This window comes from Rhinopithecus bieti, unplaced genomic scaffold (assembly GCF_001698545.2).
Source record: "Rhinopithecus bieti isolate Rb0 unplaced genomic scaffold, ASM169854v2 scaffold_2254, whole genome shotgun sequence".
Lineage (NCBI taxonomy): Eukaryota > Metazoa > Chordata > Mammalia > Primates > Cercopithecidae > Rhinopithecus > Rhinopithecus bieti.
This window is the reverse complement of record NW_016803982.1, coordinates 2689189-2714337: the sequence shown is the minus strand read 5'-3', so window position 1 is coordinate 2714337 and position 25149 is coordinate 2689189. Positions and strand designations below refer to the sequence as shown.

Sequence of the window (25149 nt, the reverse complement as noted above, 5' to 3'; positions counted from 1 at the left end):
GATTAATGTTGGAGACCTTTGGGGCCAGAAGGTGTAAAACCTTGACTAGGAAGAGAGCCTAATGTTTGGAAGTGTCTGCCACCTTACTTAGTGAGGGTTCCGTGGACAGTATTGGGCCAGTGCTTCAAGATAACTGATGCACAGTGATTTACAGTCAAAGATAGCACCTGCCCTTGAGTTGGTGTTGACCAAGATGGCAGCAGTTGAGGACGTGAAAGAACATTAACAGTCAGTCAACTGTACGTGTCCTAATTGTTACTGGAAGAATGAATTAGAAATGGAAACTGGAAGTGAGCCCACTTGAAGAGGAACAGAGGTTAACAGTGGCACTGGAGGCTCTGAAGTCACAGCTGAAAACTGTACAGCAAACTGCAAGCGATCACCTAGGGAGCAGCCGCAGACCTCGGAATCATTGCAACACATGAGCGTGTGGGGTCTGCAGAATTACATTACTGGTATTTCTATAGGCTGTGGAAAGAAGTGGGTGGATTTCACACTGTAAGGAGGTGCATGTACTATACAAACACAGAAGCCTCCAGGGTGGTATTCTGTGTGCCCGTCAGAGTGGAGTGTGTCTCAAAGTGGGTGATTCTTTGCTGTCATTGGGGTGCTGGGTTCTGGGGTGCTGGGGTGCAGGCACACATGCCCAGTTACAGGATGCTTTTCTGAATGAAGTCCAGTGATAATGTGCCTCTCTCACCCAGACTGTGACTAGCCGCCTCCTCCTGCAGCAACCACTCAGCCCCCAGCCTTTCATCAGGCCCATGGAAGAGCTGCGTGTCAATTTTAAAAACAAGCCCACTGGAGTTTCTTATCATTGTCCAGCTCTTGTGGCTTTCTTCCTGACCCTTTCATGTCAGCTGTGACTCCTTTTCTTTCTTCTAAATTTTTGGGAGAAATTGTCTTGTTAGATGTGGTTTCACACTGTAGAGGCCATAAAATTAATTTGCTTAGAGACCAGGCCTGGGGTCACTTTTCCATCACTGGGTCATTAGATAACACCTAATTCCCTCCCATTACTGTCGTATGTGGGTTGAGGAGTCCCACCGGGCCAAGCCCAGAGAGCACCTGTTCTGTTCTCACCTATGTGGTGAGCTGTTTTTCAAGAACATTTTTTTCATTTGGCTGTGTGGTCTGGAGAACGCCTTCCTGAGCCAGCGGAGTGAAGGAGTGAAGTTCCACGCACTGACCAGCCCTGAGCTCATTGGCGCGGATCATCTTCCGGCTCCATGGCAGCCCAGCCCCACCCACAGGCAGCTGCCTGTCACCCATGCTGGCATTTTCCTCACTCTACCCAGGCAGCGGGAAAACCTGGCTGCTGCTGGGATCTTGCTACTCTGTCCTGTCCACGAGCCTTCAGAGTCTTCGATTCCTACCCTCAGACATCAACTTTGTGGTTTATCTGATTGAAAACAACCACAAAAACTTAAAATCAAAACCCTCTCTGGGAGTTTCGCACAACCGCTGAGGAACAGTTAAATGCCCGCAGTGAAACTGAGCTTGTACCCTGCGGTCCAGGTAGGGGCACGTTCCTGAAGTCTCACAAAACATTGGCTGCTCTGTGCCCCCGAAGAATCCAGAGACGCCAATAAATAGCAGTTGTGATCATCAGCTTGGAAAGTCCTGGTGTACATTCTTAAATGACTTCTTTTCTGGGGCAGCAAAAAGCTTTTACGGTTCTCACCAGGCAGTTCATTCTGATGGACCCATGTGCTGCACCCCGCGTGGGCCCCATCCCGGCACGCGCCCCATGCGGCACAGCACAGGCCAGCTGAGAGGTTGTTTTAAGAAGGCGTGTTTGTGTGGTACACTCACGGGGTCAGGACAACATCAAAGGTAATCTTAAAAAGAGAATCTCTCTCTGCCTTCTCTTTTTATATTCAGAAAGGTCATTTCTAAACCAACTATTTGCACCAAGGCCTCTCTGGAGGAGTTGACCCCATTGTTATTTTTACTTGCTATTACAATAAGTCACTTATCCCCCAAACAGATTTAAGAACAATAAACAAATACAAAAGGAAAAGGAACATCTCCTCAGTAACAAAGACTGCATCTGAAGGCATTGAGTTTGTGACTCTTTTACATCTCTTTCCAAGCAAAGCAGGAGTCCTACAGAGAAAGGAATCTGAAAGATGAAAATTATAAAAATAGTAAAAGGATCCAGTGTTAGTCAGAATCTTGTAATTTCTGGGGAGAAATGAAGCTAAATACAGTCTTAGCACTTTGTTCGTATGCAGGCTGATCTGTGATATAACTAAACTTAGTTTGGGAGCATATCCACTGTGGTGAAATGTGGTATAAATCATATTCTCAATGTATGAAGATACTTTTCCTGGATTCAGGCTTCACATTTTGAAGTTGAATTCTGCAAAACAAGAAAAAGAATAGACCTGTGTGCTATGCTGAAAACTGAACGAGGCACGCTGCAAATCAGTCGTATAGAAGGCGCAGCTCAGGGCCACACCAACTAGAAAAGTAACTTTTTTGTCGAGTCTGATGCCTCTAGTGATGGATTTTTTCCCTTATGGCAGACAGCACAGATACAAAAACTGTGCAATTTGGTCCAATTATAGTCCCCTCTGTCCCTCCACACCCTCCCCCATTGATTTAATGAAGGACTTGGAGGTACAATTCATCACTGATAAATAGTCCCTCTGCCCAGAATGTTTGTTAGACTGACAGCAGCGTGCACTCTCCTCGCTTTTTCCCTCACCACTTATGACTCAGATGGATTTTAATAGGAGCAAAAAGCTTTTATTTGCACTGTAATTTCACTTAAGGATCATATCCTTCAGAAACTGGCAGATGCTTCTATGCCTTGATTGCAAAACACACACTCAGGAGTAAAGAAACACGCAAAAGATGTTATTATTCAACCTGTCACAGTGTCGCAAATCCACTTGGAACTTTGGCCATCAAAGCTCTCCCCCCACCCTTTTCAGTAGGCCCTGTGAAGAGGCCCTTAGAGACCCCGCCATCCCCATACAGAATTAAAGGGGGAATTGTATTTTGTTTTTGCATCCCTGCCACCATGATGCCCACAGGAGGCTTTGAGTTACAGCAGGTTGTTTTTTTGTTTTTTGTTTTTTTGAAGAAAATGGAGCTGTCTCACTGCTGCTTCTTTCTTACCCAAGAGAAATCAGACCTGGTAGGGATCCAGAAATCTTCGGGTAGTGGTTCCAATTTCACCGAGAGACACTTCCTCAAACCATTTTATCTTTTTTCTGTTTGGATAGACCAAATTGTAGCTCATAGATTTACTCACAGAGAAGATAGGAATTCTCTTTTTTGAAATGTTCTGCTTCACTGAACTGCCCTGAATATGCCCGGTTGTGTGAGAGCCACCTACAGAAGGTGCTGTGAATATACTTGTCTGTGCATATTTTCCATCAGTGTTTATAACATCTTGATGTTATTGTCTGTCAGTGCAGAAGGCATTCTCATTATCTTGCGTCTTTTCCTAACCATCTTGTTACATCAGAAAGACTATGTAGTGCCTTTAAGAAAAGCCAGCTTTTTAAGTCATGAATATAACAGTTTTTGTCACTGAAAAAATGGAATTTCAAATATTATTTTGCCCAAAATGAACACTGAACCCCATTGTCTTAACTTACTGATACGTAGCGCAGCCGCTCTTGGAGGGCTGTGGGAAGCTGCGACAGCCATCTGCTGCCATCTACTGGCGCCTGTCCACACGTCACCTCCTCCATCCCCGAGGCCTGCCTAGCTCACGGGATTTTCCTTGATGGGGATAAGTTTGTAGGCGGTAAAGGGAATACAAGTAAAATTCTCAGTTTTCTTTGTAACGTTTTGGGATGTTTTTCTTGATGATACAGGATGATATTTATCAATGATTAATATTAATAACTGGAATAGTCCTTATTTCAAGGTATTTCTGAAATAACTAGCTCATAATATATGACAGGAACAAATATATTTTGATGTGTGCAGCAATTGATAACCATTTGAATTTAAGGCTGTTACTGTGATTTGAATTAAAAAGCTAAAAATTGACTTAGAATGGATGTTACTTTTGAGGGAAAGTTCATTTGAACTCATTTATGGTTTCGTTTTGTTTCTCCCTTCAGTACAAGGTGAATATCTTAACCAAACTCGCCGCAGAATTGAACAAATTTATGCTGGAAAAAGTGACCGAGGACACAAGCAGTGTTCTGCGTTCCCCAATGCCCGGAGTGGTGGTGGCCGTCTCTGTCAAGCCTGGAGACACGGTAAGGGCTGTGTGTGTCTCTGCAGGACATGCTGGTCTCAGACTTCCCCTTCCAGAACGATGGCTAACGGAACAGCACGATTCAGCTCTTTGCAGTTCTTTCTTAACTGACCTCCACCAAACAGCAAAGTCGATTTTGTGTGTTGTCAACCTGTTTCACGTTTGCATTAGGTTTGTGCCAGGACCCTCAGCACTTCCCCTCCCAAATGATCTGGGAGTGGAGCAGAAAGAAGGCCAGATTCATTCTGTCATTTTGCAAATGCAGTGTTTTGGGAAGTACTTGCCCTAAAAGTACTCTCTAGTATGCTGTGCTCAAAGCGTCCATGAAGAAGTCATGCCAGGGAATAAGACTCCGATGAGGAACTTTTTGCATGATTTTCCTGGAACAAATGTCTAACTGGGAAGAAGAGCGGAGGAAAGGTTAATTCTGCAATCTGGACAGTACCAGAGCACTTCCGTGAGTTAGTAAATGAAATGTAGCATCACAGTTTGAAGCTTTTCATCTTGATCTTGTGACATTAAAGCACAAATCAAAGCTGTATTATTTCCTCGAGATAACTTACTATGGATGAATCGGTAGGATGCACACATTTTCTTAGAACATGGATAGAAATCTCTACTGATGAGCAGCAGAAGTGCAAAGAAAACAACTTAGGAGGCGCCCGGAAGGTTTCTGGGGCCACTGAAATACTTGCTTTTTTATTCACGTGCAGGAAAATAGCAGCCAGACGTGACTGTCTCTCGTGGATGAGGTGGTGATTCCATGTTGTATCTCAGGCCACTGGGGTTTACGTTTTAATGCCTCCTGATTTCTCAATTAGTATAGATAAAATATCCGCTTACCACTGAGGAAAAAATCAGGTAGTTGGCATTGGCTTCTGGAAAAATATTTGCCATAAATGTGAATATTAAGAAAACATCAGTTTTAGTAGTTTGAATGATCAGCCCTGAAACTAATATGCGAGGTTAGAAAAACAACTTAAAGTTTTCTTTACTTGGTGATACAGAAATAGAATTATCCGCTTTTTCAGAAAGGCGTGAAAGAGGCTGCGTGGCTGCGCGTTGCTGTTTGCTTTGAAAGCATCGATACTCCTGGAAGAAAGCCCTCTTTAAGACTGTCTAATGCCCAAGTGTTAAGGATTTGGGAGAGGCCATAAGAAAAATTGCGTGTGTGTGTGGTGTGTACAATTCAGGGAGGGCACCTTCCTTCTCCAGAATTCGGGTCATCAGAGGATAGTCTCTTGGCCTTGACATAAAGAATTGTTCACTTGCACATGACATTATCAGAGCTGTCAGTGGAATCTTCTAGTGCTAGATATGTAGGTTCGTAAACAATGTAAGGGTTTTGTTTCGTTTCATTTTTCTTAAGTTTTTTCCGGAAGTCGTACAGTCTGCATACTGCCAGCCTGAGCTTGTCACTCCTAATTATGTGACTTTAATTATAAAATCGTGTGTGTGTGTGTGTTTCAAGTAAATGTTTTCCTTAAATCCTCTTCTAACACCTGAATCCAAACCGCAGTGGAGGGCGGGCGGGCAGGGAGGAGGGAGACCACTTCTGCCTCAAGCCTGGAGGGCAAGAGGGTGAGACTGCAGCCCGGGCCATTAGCCCAGCAGCCCTCAAGGAGGCTGCTCAGAGGCAGGAAACGGGGCGCTCCCAAGGCCAGATGAGCGCAGCCTTCTGGTTTCTTAACAGCTGCTGGCTCCTGATCTGACTTTCCCACATACAGAAAGGGTCTGGCCTTTGTACATTCCATTTCCTGGTTGATAATTGAATGTAGAAAAGCAAGGCATTTCGTACATGGGAACAATGTGATATCAGTCCTCAGTTCATTGATGTAGCTCAGATATTAATAACACCCACCAATAATTAAATATGTGTACTCATTAAGAATGGTTTGAGAACTAACTGTTAAAAATATATTACCGCAGAGCAATGGGGCCAATACTTTCTGCATTCCTTTAAAGTCAGAGTACCTGAGGGGCACACGTAGTGAACAGGCTCAGGGCCTCGGATCTGTCAGCTTGCTCCTAAGTTCTGTTTGCGGGGCCTGCTCAGGTGCGGTGTATACTTGCTTTTGTCTTTTTTGGTACTTGCAGAACTTCCTTTCATATTCTGTGCCATTGTGTTTTGATGAAACAGTCTTTTCTCTTGAATTACTGCTTGTGAAAAATGTCCCAAACCACTTATACCGAAACCCAGTGCGGCCCGAGAAGTTTCATCGCCGGCTCTTAGAACAACTTCTATAGTTAAATTCTGCTTAGTGTAATTAAAACACAAGCAGCTTCCTTGGACCAGAGGCATGGAACTTGAGGCCATTGTGAGAAAACACTACTTGTCATGCTGAAGTTTTGCGGTTTTAAATGATTGTAACACCACGGGGCCATGTTGTGCCCCCCCCCCACCTCCCCTCCCCCCTCCCCCCCACTAACAATAGCCGAAGGAGTCCCCTTTTATGGCTGGGAGATAATGGAGTCAATCTCCTTAGTGTAATTTTCAAGGAAAATAAGCGACCCAAAACAACTAAGGGCCTTACAAGTATTCTGTTTTCTCTGAAATGTTACTTTTTATTTTTTAAATTCCAGTAATCTATCATGTTTCTGTTTAGCTGAAGTAAAACTTGACCAATCTTAGAATGGTGGGCCTGGCAGTAAGTTCTAAAAAAGTGTCACATAAATCGTAATTAACAAATCTGTTTTGTGAAGTCAACAATTTGAACACAGTTTAAAAACCTCAGGAAGAAGAGATGTGGGAAGGCTGTTGAGAAGTAATGAATCCACTTGGGGGACTTGAGGTGCCAAGACCTGTGAACTGATTCATTGGAAACACCCTGCCCTAAACACGGAAGCTGTGTTTTATTTGAAGGGTTTCTGTAGGGTTCACACAGCAAAAGTTCCTGAAAACTTTTTCAGTGTCTATTATATACTAGTTAACATTAGATGTGGCAGGTCACATTTGAAATGATTGTGTAATAGTTTTTTGAACACGTGGCGAGAGGATCTTAATACACAGTAAAATGCAGATAAGCAAACAAATCAATAAGAAAGTACAGTGGATGATTAAAGTCAGGAATCACTAATATAACTTAGGAAACAACTCATAGAATAAATCTTCTGTGCCTTTCTATATGCCTTCTGAAAATGTTTCTGCAGTGACTCATTTCAGTTTGAAAACAAACCTGTTTTCTTAGACACGTAACACTGTTGTAAACTGAGAGCATTTCTGTAATCAAAGTTAGCATGACTCAACTGTTTCAAACTTCTGTCTTTATGATATTCTTGAACAGAAATGTTAAAAATATATATATTTTCAGAATAATGGTAGAATACATTTTTCCGTGTTAAATTAGACTTATAACTGCTGAATGTCTTGCATAATTTTCACTTTGACTTTGAAGTATAAAGTCATGATAAGCACATTCACTTTGTTAGCCTTTTGATATCAGAAACAACCCCATAAGATAGTCACCCAAGGAGGCATTTTAATATTGCATTTAGTTAAGATTCTTTCAAGTAATGTTTGTATTCTGCAGTCATCGCAGATTTGCATCAAAAATACTCATTTAATACACCAAACAATGAAATGAGGAATGAACCATAAGCTGGCTATATACTCATCTGCATTTCTTTTTTTTTTAACGATTAGTGAAACCAGGTGAAAGAATAGATTGAAATTAAATACCTGTTGCTGCTTTTTCTTGTGAATTAGCCCATTCAATATCAGATAGATGTGGGGATATTCTGGTGGAGCTGAGAAGATCCACCTCGTGATGGAATTAACCTTCAGCGGGGTCAGTGAGGCGTTTGGGGTTGCTCCTCTGTGAATGCCTTAAAGGCAAGAAACAGCCACTGTACAGTGTGCCGGTGAAAGCATCACACTGGTGAGCGTTGGTAGCGACACCACTTACACTTCTCCCCGATTTTGTTTCCTCCTTGCACGTGCTGCTTTGACAGGGCGGGCTCCCAAGCAGGTAGCAGTCAGGGCCACAAGACACAGACAGGCACCCCATCCCATCTCAGAGTATGATGTCCACACCTCCCCTTTGTCTCTAAGCCTCATGTAACTGAGCTTATAGCCGACCATGGAGAACTGGCAAACTTGGCGAGATACCTTTATTTTTTATTTCTTAAAGAAACGAGGTTTGAAAATGTCATAAGCTTCCAAGTATCCTAATGAGAAGGCAGGGCTGGGCGCTCCGGACGTGTTTGCCTGGCATCACGCTTGTGTGCCTCATGCAGCCCAGGCTCGCTCATTGTGTCTTTCCCTGGCAGAGGGGCCAGCCTAGCTGCTTCACAGACTTTCCAGGTTCTGGATACCTTGATTTACAATTATAAAGTAATTGTCATAATTAAATTTATACATTTTATAGCAATAGTTATTCAAGCAGTTTGACAAGATGCCAGTTTTCACCCAAACCTCAGATTGCATCTCACAGCACGTACACAGAGATCCATACTTTCGTTAACATTTTAAAAGTTTAAAATTATGAAATACTGCAAACATGCAGAAAATTACAGAGAAGAATCCAACAAGCACTCCTGTGCCCTCTGTTCACCATTTCCATGTGTGTTTCAAGTTTTATTTCACAATGAAACATTACATATAAAATGAACTTCCCCTGCAGCAAGCTCCTCCACCTCATTCCTGTCCTGTCTTCTTCGGAGGTAACGACGCCCCCAGGATTTGGCCTTGTAATCTTTTCCAGATAACATTTATTTTAAATGTTAAGAGTTGGTTTTTGTTGGAGGTAACAATCTGGGCATTTTTACAGTTTAATGTACTCAATTATCAATATAAAATAAAACATATTTATGCAGGTCAGTATATTAAATATTGTCAGAGAGTCTTCTCCAAGCTTGGCGTTTGCCTTTATTTTCCAGGAGTGATCTGCTTGGGAGTAGAAGGTGTGTTTTCTTTGTTTTCAACATCTTTGTAAGTGACCATTCTCAGTCTTACCAAGATTTAAACTATCTTTTTCTCACTCTTTTAATAAAAATAAAAGTTTACCAAAAAATCGTTCTTTCATAGAGCCCTGTCAAGTAGCATGCTTTACAAAGGTAGAGGCCCCAGGCTAATTTCCAAGCTATTGTCAATGACATCAGTTTTCACTAGTTCTCTTTGTAACTATAGGCTTTGCCTCTGATTTGGAGCCAACTTAGAGGGCAGTAGGGAGTCATATTTTTCTTCATTTTAAGAAAATTGGAAAGAAACTGGACTTGTTTTATATTGGCCACAAGTCTTTACCCTTGCCCTTAGCCCCTCAAGTGTTGCCCAGTTCTGGGGAGCCCCACTCGAGAGACAAGGGGAGCACCAGGCAGACGACATGTGTGCCTGAAGTCCCAAGCCAGCATCGGGCTGAACGGGTGGCCCCTGGGTTCCCGCGCCCTCCAGAGTGAGGCCGCTCGTGCATGGGCCATTAAAGGAGCCTTCAGCCAGAGAAAGGGCTGGGCGGACGTCTCCTGCCGCCTGGTCTCTCTTTGTAATTTGATGATGATTCCATCCTTGCTCAAATACTGCAGTCTCCCGTGGCTGCCTCCCCATCTCGCTTTACATGAAGATGTTGGGATGTGAATACACGTTTCTTCAGGAAATATCACGGGATATTTGAAGTTGCTATTAATGTAATCAGATGCAAGCAGTGCCTTTTCACTCAATGTGAGATGCCTTTTCTTGTGACTGTTAACTCAATCTTTCTTCAGATCTAAGGGCCTTAAAATGTGTGGCATTCAGGCACCTGTGTTCGGTAGAGCAGCCTTTACCAATGAAATGGAGGGATTTTCACGTTTGTGGCGCAGTCAGCAGGGCTGATGTTGATCCGTGTTTTTCCCGTGGCCCGATACTGCGGAAGTGGAAACTGCAGCGGGCTGGTAAGCCCTCCAAGCCTTCTGTCTAATTTGGCAGAAAAACACAGAACACAGAACAACAAAAGAATCCTCTTTTTTCCATAAAATTCTTCCTCCCACCCTTCTTCCCCAAAAAGGGGACTTAATTTTTCAGCTGCACACAGTGATTCGGTGCTCACTCTTGCATTGAAACAGTTGCTGTCTGAACAGGCAGGAAACAGTTTTTCTTTTAATTGCCGAAATCAATCGGAAGTGCTTCATGCCCTGCTTCTGTACAGCAGATGCTGTGCATTAATTGGCCTGCGTAGAAGTGACCCAGGGTTCCTTGCAGCGGGCCCAATTTTAGGCAGAGGGTTTAAATAGCTTATTTATTATTTTGTATAATCTGGCATACATTGTGTGCTCCTGCACGTGTCGTATTTCATGGTCTGCAGTTTCTAATGTCATGTGGGTTTCAAAACCTGTGTTTCTCTGGTAATGTACTAGCAGCAGGTAAGCTCAAAATACCATCCATCAGGAGCTAATTTTTTATCCAGACACTGCAATGACTGATGAACCTGTCTTTTGTGTGAATGTTTAGCACAGTGGAAAGCCATATGCCACTGGCACCGCTTCCTCTGCATTCCTTACAGTTGCTAGAGAGTGGGCTTCCTGGGGGGCGGGGGACTCGATGCTGTACGTCCCCTGGCCTCTATTTCAACGATAACGCATTTAAAACAGCCCTGGGCTTGGGCAACAAAAAGAGGATGAGGCTGTCTTAAAGGAGACCTGACTCCCTCGTCATTTTCTTTATCAGAAATACGACTGCACACTCTTAATAGGGAACCTTGTTTTGTTACTCCCCGTCTGTTCCAAACAGACCTCAGCCCATTAGAAGGGCCTCCCTTGTGTGGGAGACCACAGCTGTTACTGTAAATCTCATCCACTCACTGTATCACCCCCATTTTGTGGCTCTGAAGGATGAAATTGAGAAATGGAATACTGTGCAGTCATCCCTTACATCTCCAATTTTAGGCCTTTGCCATCATTTTCATGCTTTTATTCCAAATCAAATGACATTAGTGAGCTACACCACCTTCTGATGGATATCTGGTATTGAGCACCGCTTTCAAGTCTGTGCTTGTGGGGGTTTCCTTTTATGTTTGGTGGTCTTTTTTCCCCCTTTCTCTTCTCTTTTTCTTCCTGCACTTTCTTTGAGCATTCTTAGTGGTCATGGCAGTTTGCAGTTTGAATGATCCGCGTTGCCAAATGTGTCCCTGTCTTAGCATGTTTTCTGAGAAGGGGGCATGTGCGGGAGAAGGTTCTCTGTCTTTTAATCTTTGTGGAAGGAGTGAAGAGAACTTGGTAGAAGGATATTGGGGGCTTTAATCAGAAATAAGAAGTGGTTTAAATCATTAGCACAACAAAGCATACTATAAGCTTGAAGATAAAAGTCTCTGGGGAAAGAGTCCTCTGAAAATAAATGGAACTTGAGAGATTTCCATATCATTTATAACTTCCCTTAATTACCCTTGGAAGACTTGCCAGTAAAACTGGAAAATTGGCAGCCTATATCCATTAGAGTCATTTTGCCGACCATGGCAAGCAGCTGGCTTTACGGGATTTGATTCCCATCACTCACAACTCATCATCAGCTGGAGGTGTCTGCAGCTCTTCAGCACAGAGCAATGCTGGCGACACTCGGGCCCCCGTGACAGGTGAAAATCTGCTGAGTAAATGGGCCGAGGTTTCTCTCAAGCCTCGTTTGGGGCAAGGCCGACTCCCGCTTAATGAGTGCCGCTCTGATAATCGGATGCGAATGTGAACCTTGACCTCGTGTCAAAGGAGAGGACGCAATAAGCTGGATGAAAGATACAGGATTGAGGCCTCCAAACTCTACACCAATTAGACAGGGAGTGGGGAAATACATCAGGCCCACTAGGTTCATCAAAAAGACTTGCGAGGCTTGTGACCATTTTGTAAGCCCAACATTGGAGACATCCTGTCACAACCATTAAGTCTTTATCAGATGATTCACAAAACTGTTGGAGAAGTGTGCACACACATCCTGCAGGAACGGGCCCCGCACATGGGGGCGTCGGATAGACAGCATGTTGGAGGGCCCTCTCTGTGCACCCAATTATTGCCTGGCTTCCCAGGTACCCCAGGCCATCCGGAAGGTGTTGCTTCCATTGGGCCCACTGCCCAGCTCCCTGGTGTGCCCTGCGGTGTGCTGCACATTCTGCAAGTGCCGGCACTGCTGGGAGCAGAGCTCCAAAGTCCTAGGGTGAGAGCCCCTGCTCCCAAGAGCCGGGTGATAGCATTTTGCTATTGTTGGAAGGAGCCCAGCTCAGTGCTCACCCATCCCTGGAGCACACCCTCGAGTGCCAGCCTCTTCCCACAGACTGGGGCAGGTGTAGTTTCTGTTTCCATTGCAATATTCTTTGACATTTGGTTTGTACCATATTTGGTTCTCCAGCTCGATTTTTTCCAAAGGATGAAACAAGTTGAAATTCAATTAAGTTCACGTGTGTGTGTGTGTGTGTGTGTGTGTGTGTGTGTTGGGGTAGAACACGATTCTGTTGAACAAGATGTATCTCACTATTTTGTAGGGCATCAAGGAAGTTTTTAAGCACCATCTCTTAGGGATGAATTAGTGATAACGGTCTACAAAACAGATGGTGCAAAGTTAATAGAGAAGTGTGTTACTTAGTTTTTCATTTACAGCTAAATAATCTAGGCCGGGCACAGTGGCTTACATCTGTAACCCCAGCACTTTGGGAGGCCAACGTGGGCGGATCACTTGAGGTCAGGAGTTTGAGACCAGCCTGGCCAAAGTGGTGATACCCTATCTGTACTAAAAATACAAAAATTAGCTGGGTGTGGTGGTGCATGCCTATAATCCCAGCTACTCAGGAGGCTGAGGCAGGAGAATCGCTTGAACCTGGGAGATGGAGGTTGCAGTGAGCTGAGATCGTGCCGCTGCACTCCAGCATGGGCAACAGACCGAGATTCTGTCTCTAAAACAGATGATAGATTAGATACAGCTAAATAATCTAAGTAGACTAGTAGGCACCATGAGAGGAGCTAGGGAGGGAAACCGGAGTGAAAGGTGGATGGAGCAGGGAGGATCTAATTCTATGATTCAGTGCTGTGCTTGGATGGGGCAGAAGGTGGGATCGCTTCAGTGGGGACACGCTTTCTCTGAAGTCCTTCGAATTGAATTGCCGGACTCGCACAATCAGAGGGAGGGACTGTTTGAATTTCAGGCCTCCCCACTTCTCCTGATTGTCTCAGGCTAAATCCGAGGTTTTATTCTGATGAACAATTGGGGACCCAGCACTTGGGGTTACCTTTGCGTTACCTCTTTGCAAACTGCCCACATTAGAAGCACAGAGCCAGTCAGAAAGATGGGCAGTGGCAGCCACAGTAGAGCCCCTTAAGCTCCTGTCCACCACCCACTTGCTCCCAGCCCTGGCGGAGCCCAGAGTAGAGCTAGAGCGGAGTCAGATTGGCCTTTGCCGCTGGCGTGACCTTTGGAAATCCCTAGGCCGCATTTCTTCTTCATATTTGCAGTTTAATTGCTAACTCGCTCACTTGAAGATCCTGTAAAACAGAAGCAGGAGCTGTCTGCCTGTCTGGCCCGCAGATTCTGAGCAATGGGATGGGAGGGGATGAGTGGCAGAAGGACACACCTGCTGGCAGAGAGGGCAGGGGCTGTGCCACCCATGTGAAGCCAGTGTGCATGGCGGGGGGACGGGGCTCTGGCCAGTCCTGGGCCCTCAGACGCCTGCAGAGGAAGAGCTGGGTGGGTGTGTGGGAGGCCGGCATGCAGTCCCTAGGGAGCTCCTCCACCTGGAGAGAGCACAGTGCCCAGAGAGGGAGGGTGGATTCCTCATTTTTGGATGGCATTTCTACTATGTTCTGTTGAGTCTCGGATCCATTTCCCAGAGAGCCCCCAGTCCTGTTGCCTGAGTGCTCAGTCCTGGGTCAGAGTCGATCGCAGTGAGTCCAGCTTCTAAGAGGACACAGCCAAGCTTCCAGGGTCCCCTGTGTGGAGCTGGCTGGCAGGTGCGCTGCAGTGAACCGGACTTGCTCCTGGCTTCCCTGGTCTCTGCCTGCCTTTGAAGAGAGAAAAAAGGCTCTAAAATGCCGACTGGAGGGAGCGACTGTTCTGACCCCCCGAGGGGGGCCTCTGCATTGTCTCTGCACTGCCCCTCCTGTCCCCTGCAAACAGCCCTCGAGGCTGGCTCTTTGCTCTCCCTGGAATGCAGATGCCAGGTGAAAATGAATCAAAAAGGGCAGCGCGGGCAGTGCTTCCAGGCCCAGCTCCTCAGCGCGGTGTCTCTCCTCCATGCCAGCGCCGAAGCCTTGGCATCGTCTCTCTTCCTATATTTCTGTGCCAGGAAAAAGCAGCCCATCACCTGAACAGCAGAGGAAAAGAGTACATCGGGCTCAGGCGCTCCAGTGTGCCAGCAAGACAGCTTGCGCCACACGGGGGGCCCAGAGGGGGATTGGAGATCATCTGGGGATTTCAGGAAAGAACATTCTCTAGGCGCTTCTGTGGCATTAGACAAATATGGCCACAGTGGTGTGAAGGGCCAGGAGCCCCATGCCAGGACACCTACCCATACCACGTAGCCATTGCCCTAGGAACTTGGACTTGCCCGTTTCAAAGACTGGGAGGCCCTTTTTCACAAAAGCAGAAGAAAAACCTGGCAGGCTCAGGATGCTGACCCATCTAGGCAGAGCGGAGTGAGTGCACGGCATGGTTCCCTGCTAACTCCTGCAGGGAAGCCTCAGGCTTGACCCCAGTGGGCTTACACCCAGCTCAGCCTGGCTTCCCCGCAGAATGAAAGGCAAGCTCTGAACGCAGTCTGAGCAAGGGCCCGTGGGCGCTCCCAGTCTCCGAGCGTGGAGCGCGTATAGCTCTGGAAGTCATTCCCGTGTCAGGAGGGGCTTTCCGGAAGCTGCCTTGTGCCTCGTTGTGGGTACTTGCTGTGTCTTGCAGAGGATGGGACCAGTGGTCCTCACGGCGCCAGGCCTGAGCTGTTCCCAGCTCCCCGGAACTGTAGACAGAAATGTGTATATTTGGTGGGGCTTTTTTTTCTTTTCTTTTTTTTTTGTTTTTTTTGGGTAACAGCTATACTGAGATGTAATTCACATACAATTTAGCCCTTTAAAATGTACAATTCAGTGGTTTCAGTCAATTCAGACTTCTGTAGCTGTCACCACAATCAATTTTGGAACATTTTTTATCACTCTCAAAAGAAACCCTGTACCCTTCAGTAGTGACTCCCCTTCCCTCTTCAACCCCAGGCAGCCTCGAGTCTGTCTGTAGAGATTTGCCTATTCTGGACATTTTAGGCAAGTGGAAAACATTCCCACTTCCCAGCACCTCTGTTAGTGGCAGAGCCAGGCTCAGAGATCCCCAGGGTAGGCCCCACAGCCAGGGTCCCCAGTTCTCCAGGGCCAGGGATTTTTTTTTTTCCAACAAGGACTTTATGGGAGAGAGAATGGTGTTTCTTTACTGTTCCTAAAGATGAGCTTGGAATAGGAAACTAATTAGAGACGTTGCTGCTGTTCATAGGCACATATTTTGGGGCATTTGACAAAGGATTTCTCGGCGGCTTCATTCCTAAGCGTCACTGCAAAATTAGAATTGCTCTTAAAACTTTTGCCCTTTTTTTGTTTCCAGGTAGCAGAAGGTCAAGAAATTTGTGTGATTGAAGCCATGAAAATGCAGAATAGTATGACAGCTGGGAAAACTGGCACGGTAAGTCCCCAAGTCCCCGTCAGCCCAGGCTGGCCTTGTGATGGAGGAACACCCACCTCTGAATCGTGGGTGGTCGCTTCTACAGAGGACATTAGGATTGGGAGCTTCTGCCATTCTGCCCTGATGCGTCCCTGCCTCGTGGAGAGCGTGCCTTCCAAAAAAGTCTGCATTATGTTCAGGTAGTCAGAGAACAATTGTTCTTCACCTTAATGTCTTTCAAATTAAGGGGTCTTTAATTTTTAATGTTTACATCTGTCTTGGAGGCAGTTAGTTATCTGAGACTTAGGTGACACAGCAGGAAACGGTTTTACAGATTGCAAAAATTAATATAACTCTTCAAGACAATTTCTCTACAAAGAGAACAATTCAGTTGCAGATCAAGAGGAGCCGAAACCCCATGTACATGTGGGACTTAATTATTTAGGGAGAAAAAAAGAATCTCCATTAGTACTGAAATTCATTAATAGTGAAAACTCAAGTGTATTTTTTTTTCTTGAAGAAAACAGAAAAGTCCTTTTAAGCAATAACTTCATTATTCTTCCTGTGACTAAAAAGACTAAAAAAGATGCCATTAGTGGGTAAATGATCCCTATCTGAGGGCCGTTTTGGTTTGGAAGTGTCTGCATGGTGAAGCATGATTGGAAGCAAGCGCAAGGCTGGCCGTGTTTTGCATGTGGCCATGCCTTGGGGACATCAGGTGCAGAGAGATCCATCAGTTCCTAACCAGGTTTGCATCAGAGAGACACAACCTCTGTCTCATGCTCTGTCACTGCAGAAGGCAGTGAAACGGATTCTCGGAGAAAGGGCGGCGGGGATGTCATGCCTGGTCCCGGCTGGGAGAACAGAGGCCCAGGTGGATGCCAGGGGCTCCTGAGCCCAGCCAGCCAGTCTGGAGGGGTGTGGACAGCTGCCCCATGTTGGTGGGGTATGGAGAGTAGAATGGCATGATTTGGTGTTTTAAGGAATTCTTTCTAAATTACTTTTTTTAAAAAGTGAACAAGAAAATGTTGGTTTCTGTTCGTATAAAAATTTGTATCCGTTCTTTGGGATTTAACATTTGTGCTGCCCTAGCATCATGACATCCATCCGTGATGAGAACTTGGCCTAGTTGTGGGGGACCGAGAACGTGTGTCCGCCGCATGCCAAGGGCCCTGTGCTGCGGGTCTGAGGTGCTAATGCAGAAATGAACTTGGCCTCAGTTCCCTGAAGGGGTGTGGCGCCATGCGTTAGTGGGTTTCCTGTCCTCGTGGCCTGGGTCTCCCTTGGCCCTCCTGGTTGGAGCCTTCTTGTGCATTCTGTTCACCTCTCCCCATCCCCAGGCCTCTCAGTTCCAACCCAGCCAGGAAGAGCAGAAGTGGCCCGAAGCCCCTGTGCAAAGTAGCAGGCCCTGGTTCCTACCTGCGAGGCCATTTTTCCTCCCAGAGAGAAAGTTCACAAAGGAAACATTCTCTACTCTGGTCATCGCAGCATCACTAACACTGCGTCCTCTAGTAGGGCTGCTAAATGGAGGCAGGAACATCGTGGAAAGCAGCCTCTTCAGTCCAAGTAGCGTCTGCAGTGGCCGATTAGTTCTAACCCATTGTTCATTTTCAGGCCCAAGCAAGAGCCTCCAAGAAGTCAAATGACTGTCTCTTCCCCACCTTAACCCCCTCCTTGCTAATTTTAAGTCAGAATACAAATTTGGGAAAGCAAAACTTGATAAAGATTGACCGAAACCGGTAGGGCAAAAAGGGACAGTTCCACACACCCATGGTGCCGGAAAGGACGACCGCACAGCCCCACCTGCCAAGGACTCCATTTCCCTTCAGAAGGAAGGTGCTGCCCAGGCTAGGGAGGTCCTCCTCTTACTCAGCAGTTGATCTGACTGTCTTGTGTTTTGTTCCTTTTTTTTTCTTTTACACTAAATGTTCCATTAATTCTCGGAGAACATTTCCACAATCTAAAACCACAGAGAAGGGAGGCTGGGGGTTAGAACTCACCGGGCAGTGAAGAGCCCGCCTAGACCTGAGGGTGCCCAGCGCGAGGAGCCAGAGTGCACAAGTGCCCCGGAGAGCAGCCCTCAGACCAGCTACTGTGAGGGTTCCGAGGACAGAGGAGACGGGAGAAGGGAGGGGTGAGCCACAGCCACCATGGCGCCTCCCTGTTCACCAGGGTCCCTTAGCTGGGCTCCGGTGGGGTGGCGTGTGCCTGTGCTGCTGGGCCTGCAGGACTGTGCATTTCTAGAAATGGATTAGGAGCCTGCCGCCTCCTGGTTCTGGTTACTAATTCTTACTCTCCCCTCCCCCTGCATTTTTTAAAATTCAAGGTGAAATCTGTGCACTGTCAAGCTGGAGACACAGTTGGAGAAGGGGATCTGCTCGTGGAGCTGGAATGAAGGATTTATATCCTTTCAGTCATCACCCAATTTAATTAGCCATTTGTGTGATGCTTTCACACACAATTGATTCAAGCATTTTACAGGAGCACCCCTGTGCAGCTACGTTTACGTCGTCATTTATTCCAGAGTCAAGTCCAATATTCTGCCAAAAAATCACCAATGGAAATTTTCACTGATATAAATACTTGTACATATGATTTGTACTTCTGTGAGATTTCCTAGTATCAAAATTAAATCAATCAAACTGAGCATTTGTCTAAATATTAGTTTGCCCTTTCTTTGAAGACAGTGTACACATAGGCAACAGCCTCTGCCAGTAGACTACTAGCATTTCTTTGTGATCCTTTTAAAAGATTGACATAAATGTCAGTTATTTGCCTTGCTTTATTAAATTAGCACTTGCCATTTTTTCATCTGATTGCCTTACTTCTTCTGGAAGCGAGGCCCTCACTCCTGGTGCTGATTTTCCTAACTTCCTAAGGACCAGAGACTGCAAATGCAGATTTTGGCAATCCTTTTCCTGCTGTGTCTCTATGTGGGTGTAGTGTTGATGGCTGACCCCCTGGAGGTCACCTTCCTGGAGGTCACCTTGAAGCTTCCATGTTGGCGGGGGTGCTGTCTGCACTATTTTGAGGATGAGCATGCTGCCTGGTCCCTTCCCCATTGCACAAGCCAGGGCAGTTGCAGGGAGCTTGGGCTGCGTCACCCACCCCGTCAAGCACAGGGCTGCCACGAACTCATCAGCTGAGACCCCTCCTAGCCTTTTTGTGTTTTTTTGTGAAGCAAGTTTCCAATTAAGCAAAAGAAGCTAAAAATAATGATCATGTTTTTGTGCCAGATGCAGTTAGCAATCACAGTCTACCATTAAGTTGAAGAGTAAGTGAGCTCTCCCAGCAGAGAAAGAGGTTACTAAGGATCACAGCAGCTGCATTTTCATTCCGTTCTGAAATTCTTGGAATACATTTCAGACTTTGCTGGGAAGCAGAAGCAAAGAGCCGTGCATCGAGTTGAATCGATGCTGACAATTATCAGATGGAGGTGGGTAGTAATTGGTACTTCGTGCCTTGCTAAAATTATTTTAAGTGCTGTTTGTATTTGGAAGCGAAGCTTCTGTCAGGCCTGAAGAACAAATTACTAACGCGTTGGCTCTTCTCTGAAAGGACTACCCCCAAATGCTCTCCCTTCAGGGGGCAGGGGCCAGGGACCGGGCCTGGCTGCTGAGATCTGAGCTGAGATAAACTTGCACTTGAAGTCTGGGTGCTCAGCTGTGTCTACCGGCAAGTGGGTGTTCATTATTTTGCTAGATCAGAATGTAGAGAACCTTCTACCAAATAAGTATACCAAAGAAGCGGGGGTCAAACATAGTACCAACACTTTTATATTTGATTTCCCAAAACATCAACTTCAAATTTAAATAATCTTTAATATCTGCTGTGAAGCTTGATCTGAAAATTATGAAGAATGGTGCTGTGCGCACTCTGATATACAGCATGCTTGCCCCGTGGACCTTCTTTACAAATATCTACCCAGCTGTGTAAAATCAGCTTTCTCAGGGGCTACAGGCCAGAATCAGTATAATAGGGCTGCTAAAATCTAGCTGCAACACCAAGTCTTTACATTGATCCTAAATATTATCTTGAGCTCAAAGCTGAGCAAACAGCAAAAAACACAAGAAGAAGAGCAGAAGAATTAGGCATAACACGAGTTCTCTAAATGTCATTTAGGGATATTAAAATTCTGAATTTTTCTTACCAGGTGGAAAGACGGGAGGGAACTACCTTGCTATTTGTGTGTCAACATTACTTGTAAAATCAGCTGCCACTGAAACTTTGGTTCCTTTTCCCGCTGATTCGTTGGAAAAGGCCCTGTTCTGCTTCCGCCTTCACCCAGCATGGGCTGGGCACATCTTGGAGCCCCAGGGCTCTCAGGCATAGGCCCACCCTGCCTGCCCCCCTTTATCTGTTCTCCCGGGGGTTGTAGCGCAGCCCGTGCGGCCCCTCGGAGTCGTAGCTGTCGTGGTGCGGGAGCTGGGCCCACTCCGGGGGGAAGGTGGCCCTGCTGTACACGAAGCACTGCACCGTGTTGGGCACCGGTGGCTCCTCCGCGCCCGGGGCCCCCTCCTCCAGCAGCTGTACCCGCAAGGCCGTGCGCTGGTACAGGGCCGGGCAACTCTCGAAGTCGTCCAGGAAGCGCAGCATCCGCTCATCTACCGCGTAGACCTCACCCTCCACGCGGCGCCCCGAGCCAGGCAGGTGCAGCAGCCACGGGATGTTGTGCTCCCCAGCGATCACCAGCGGGTAGGGGTCTAGTGTGCGGCCGCGCGCCCGAAAGGCTGCGGAGCCGTGGGCGCTGTCCCGCAGGACCCTGTGGTTGGGCTGACCCCGCTTCAAGGTGCCGTACAGGAAGACGAGGGCCATCCGGGCAGAGCTGCGGGGAGAGGAAAAGCCACATGTCAGCACCTGGGGCCGCGGCTCCCGCCCCGAGAGCCTGCACTGGGGCCGCTCCCCTCTGCGGGTCACAGCCCGTACCACTTGAATGCGCCTGGCTGTGCTCAGATAAGGCGTTACTTTCCGACGCAGATGAGAATGGCCTACAGTGTTAACACATCATGAGATATTTTGACTTTTGTCCATTTAAACATGTCAAAGCCATTCCTAGCTTGTGGGCTGTTCACAAACGGGCACCAGGTCGGCTCTAACCTGTGGACATGGTGTCGTTTGCCAATCCCTATGCTAGAGAAAGGGGCACACATTGGCAACTTCCTTGATGTGTCTGTAGCAGACAGGACACCTGCGTTCTAGGCAGGAGGACCGCGCCCTCAGCCTCCCCGCGCCACCTGGATGGACTGATGCTCCTCAGCCCTGCAGCGGCAACCCTGCCTCGCCTGCACAGGCCACCCTTCTCCCAGGAACACGGTCCTGACCTGCTGACTGCGGCAGCCTCCCCAACTCCCTGAGGGCACCAGCCTCCACCCCTCTCAACCCTCTACCCCCATCGTAGCAGCTCAAGGCCAGAAGACGCTCTGTCCAGGTCCTAGCACGGCCCTCCCAGACACACCCTGTCCAGGTGAGCAACTACCCCTGTTCTTGAGCCCAGCACAGCCCCTACCTCACTGTTCTCAGCCCTTGTGCGGCGGGCGCGGAAGTTGCGGAGGTTCCAGGCAAGGCCGCCGCCCTCTAGAGCTGCTGTTCTGGGAAAAGGCACTCCTTTCATTAGGACAGTCTGTCAAACCTGTCTCAACAGCCTGCCCTGCTACCTGAGCCCTGCAGAACTGCCATTTTCTTGAGCAATTTTCAATGTTTCTTAAAGGACTTTGAAAATTGCCAATAACTATTAAAATTAGAAATAAGCCAAAAAAATACATACACTTTTGTAACCACCTGTTATCCAGCTGCAGAGAGAACCCAGGTTTCAGCACTGAGTTCCCATCTGGGTGCTGGCAGTGTGACCCAGCGGAGCTCCAGCACCCACACCTTCTGCTGTTTCCCTTTCCAAGGTCTTAGAGGGCAGTGGTGCTTCATGGGACTCCCCGCAGAGATCTTGGCTCCAGCGTGAAGATAAACATTTACCACTTGCCTGGGTCTGGGCCACAGACTGTTACATAAGGACAGAAGTGATTTGCGTGAAAGTGACTCAAACAAAAATGGAAATGAACATTACAGGGATGGCGGCTGCTCTTCCCGGCCCCTCGCTCCGTTGCCCTGTGTGCCCCTGCCATGAGGTGTCAGCCTGTGCGGCGACTCCTTGAGATGGGCTTTGCAGACGGGATTGCAGGTGCAGGAAAACAAGAAATGCAGCTGTCCAGGTACCAGCAGTGGCTCGTGACCCGCCAGAAATGGCCCCGGACACTGGCATTTGCCACCAATTGTGGACAAGTGGACCCTGAAGAAGTCACACTGAACTCATGGGACTTGTTTTCTTCTCAGCAAACAAGAGCTGCTCTGGCGGGCTCTAGGCCTTGTTTTGCTCAAGAGGCATGTCTGCTGCCTCTTGGTTCTGTCGCCAGCCTGTGTGACATCAGTGTTCCCCAGATTTCAGGCACATTGCCCTAGGAAAGGTGTGGTCGTGGGAAAAACACAAGGCTAGCTAGATATGTGTGCCCTGTGGGCCTGGCCATGTGATAGTCCTGGGACACCCTAGCCAGGGGTGGGGACACAGATTAGACCTGGGGACATGCTGGGATAGGAAAGTTGAGATGAATTAAGGAGAGCCTGGGGTAGGACGGTGCTGAGGGAAGAGAAGAGGCAAGTGCTCAGGCCTGAAATTGCCAGGACTCAGCTGCTGGGGAAACGGAGCGGGGGTGTACGAGAAAATGACAAAAGGCACCGGCTGAGAGCAGCGCTGGTGTCTGGAGAGGGCACTGGATGGAAGCGGCTGCCATCCCAAAACACGAGCACCTGGGGGGCCATGATGGTCTGGATCCTGCTGTGCAGCTGCCCTGGGGACTCAGCATTTGGAAGGACTCACATCCCTCCCCTCACCTACGTCCCAGCAGCCCCTAGCGAGACTCATCAGCATTTCCTTGCCACGTCTCCCACTCTGCTCTCCTCCCCCAATGCCTGCCTGCACCCCTGTCTTCTTTGTTCTCCTGGGGTCTGTCCCCAGTGCACCACCCAGAGGGTCCTTGTTAATCTCCTGCTGCAGACTCAACTCTCCCACCTCAACTCCTGCACCCTCTCCCCCCTCATCCAGGTGGCTCCTGCCCCCGCCAGCGCCTGACCTGGAGGGGCAGGAGTAGTAGGCAGGGCCTACTTAGTCTGTTGCATCACTCTGTCTGGTTGTCGTTATAACACACGTGTTCTCTAAATCACTGGTCTTGTTTGTTGCTAGAACGTGAAGAGCCAGAAGGGAACTTGGAACCATTCAGTCCAGTGCCTGCAGGTGAGTAAGCCGAGTCCCAGGCTGGTGGCGATCTAGGACCAGCCAGCCCGGCAGGGCCGTAGGCACACTGCAGACCAGCTCTCCACAGCCAGTGCCTGTCTGGCTTTCTCTGATCCAGTTTTTCAAAATGGCATGTGTCCATGTCAATAGATCGCTTTGTAAGAAAAATGAAGTTTCTTACCCCTTTCCACTCCCTGGAGGCAACACTTTTAAGGCTTTTAACTGTTGTGTTCGGCATTTATCTCCGTATTGTTACTTACACTGCTACTTCTTGATGTCTTAAATCATATCTTGCTTTTCTGCTCAAAAAGTGGGTGAGCATAGTGGTTCTAAAGCACAGACTTTAACTGTGTGACTTTAGGCAGATCATATAACCTCTCTGTGCCTCAGCTTCCTCAACTGTAAACTGAAGTCACAGTAGCAGCCTGCCTCCGAGACTGCAGTGGGTTACCAGCACATATGGTCCTGTGTGGTCTGTTGACATGTAGCGTGTGCTGCTGCTGCCATCACTGTAAAGCCTGACCTTTGGCTCTCCTACCACATCCCGCCATCCTCCCAACAGACTCATCACAGTTTTGGGCCAGACCCAGATCTATTTTGGCATTAGAACCATGCAAACATGGCTCCCGGATGAGACACAGAGTGTACTTTGATTACATTTCCTTTCTTAAGACAACTTTTTGTTTTTCTTGAAATTCAAAATTGCTTCAAATTTGGTTTTTTGTTTTGCATTTTGCTTAGGTTTCTAGGATTGTAATTCAGCCTCACATTTTCTGAGAGCATGGTCAGAACCTGGGTCCTGACCATCTGCAGGAAGGTCCTCCCTGCCCAGTGCTAGTCTGGGCTCTCTGTTGCTGCCATCCAGGCCACCCTCATTCCTGTCCCATCCTCGGGCTGGGCTGACGGTCGCATTTTGCTGAAGTGTATTCCCTCCCACTTTTGGTTAATAACGTGGCTGGGTAGAGGATTCTAGAAATCATTTCCCTCAGAACTTTAAAGACATTTCTTCATTGTCTTCTAACTTTCCGAGTTCTTGCAGAAGAGAAGTCAGTGTGCTGTGATCCAGGTCCCGTGTGTGACTCGAGCTCTTCCCTGGAGGCTCTTAGAATTTTCTGATGATGTAGACTCTGTTTTCATTGATTGTGCTGGAATTTCCATCTGAATGCTCCTTATCCTGGATTGCAGGGGCATTTTCTTCCCCCTCCCTCCTCTTTGTTCTCTTTGTGGCTCTCCCAATATTCCCGCGGTGGAGGTCCTGACTTCAGCCTCCAGTGCTCTTATATTTTCTCCTTTCCTCCAGGTCTTTATATTCTGCTTTATCTTGCATTTCTTCGCCATCATATTTATTTCCAATATATATATATTTTCAACTTCTTGTTCATTCACAGGCTCAATACTTTTTTCTTTTTTTTTTTTTTTACGTTTTCTTCCTTCCCTTCACTGCCTCCATTTCCCCCAACTCCCTCTTTTCTCTGTTTTGGTGTCTGTGTTTCAAGAGACTTTCTTCACATGTGATCTTGGCTGGAAAAGCTGAGCCACTCTTTGGAAGTGAGGTTGAGCTCTGTAAAGTGGCAGGCCTCACACGGGGCTCTGGGGAGAGGCGCTGGGAGCTCTGCAGGCTTTCCCTCAATGCTCGTTTTCAGGGTGCCACCTCACCACCACTCAGCTAGGCCCATGTCCCCAGCACAGACGTGTTCTTGTCAAGCTCTCCAGAAAGGAACCCACCGTCCTCTGCCAGGTGTGAGGGGAGGCAGTGGCATCTCCTGCACCTTGTGCACACTCCCAGCCTTTGCCTGTCTTGGCCTGTCCTTGCCTCTGTGGCCTGCAGTTGGGTTCTGGACTCCTCCAGCGTTGCAGACACTGCTCAGCTGACTGCTTGTCAGCCTCCCACTGTGCGGGAGCTTAAGTTTTGGGTGGCTCCAGGCTAAGTCGGCTGTCACTCACTTCTATTTTCCATCTTCCAGCAGCATGTCGCCCGCTTTCCTCCGCTGTCCTTGTGGGTCGTTTGAGTAGCATTTAGGAGGAAGCTGGACACAGAGCCTGTCCTCCCTGTCTTCTCTTTTGCTG

At 47.4% G+C, this 25149-nt stretch overlaps 2 protein-coding genes across 8 annotated transcripts in view; one reads left to right on the top strand and one right to left on the bottom strand.

Moving 5' to 3' along the window:
- PCCA (propionyl-CoA carboxylase subunit alpha) overlaps positions 1-18462 on the top strand; it is a 478959-nt gene extending 460497 nt beyond the window's left edge. Inside the window, exons 24-26 of the mRNA XM_017861220.1 lie at positions 4089-4229; positions 15747-15824; positions 18130-18462. Of these exons, the coding sequence (XP_017716709.1) occupies positions 4089-4229; positions 15747-15824; positions 18130-18198 (288 nt within the window). The 3' untranslated portion in view covers positions 18199-18462. The remainder of the gene's footprint in view (positions 1-4088; positions 4230-15746; positions 15825-18129) is intronic.
- GGACT (gamma-glutamylamine cyclotransferase) overlaps positions 18217-25149 on the bottom strand; it is a 57937-nt gene continuing 51004 nt past the window's right edge. For 5 of the 7 annotated variants that reach the window (XM_017861746.1, XM_017861760.1, XM_017861773.1 and 2 more), the window contains one exon: positions 18217-20628. In XM_017861746.1, coding sequence (XP_017717235.1) covers positions 20157-20618 — 462 coding nt within the window. In that variant the 5' untranslated portion in view covers positions 20619-20628 and the 3' untranslated portion in view covers positions 18217-20156. Of the gene's footprint in view, positions 20629-21309; positions 21689-25149 lie in introns of those variants that run through there. The other 2 variants (XM_017861766.1, XM_017861753.1) reach the window with 2 other exon arrangements.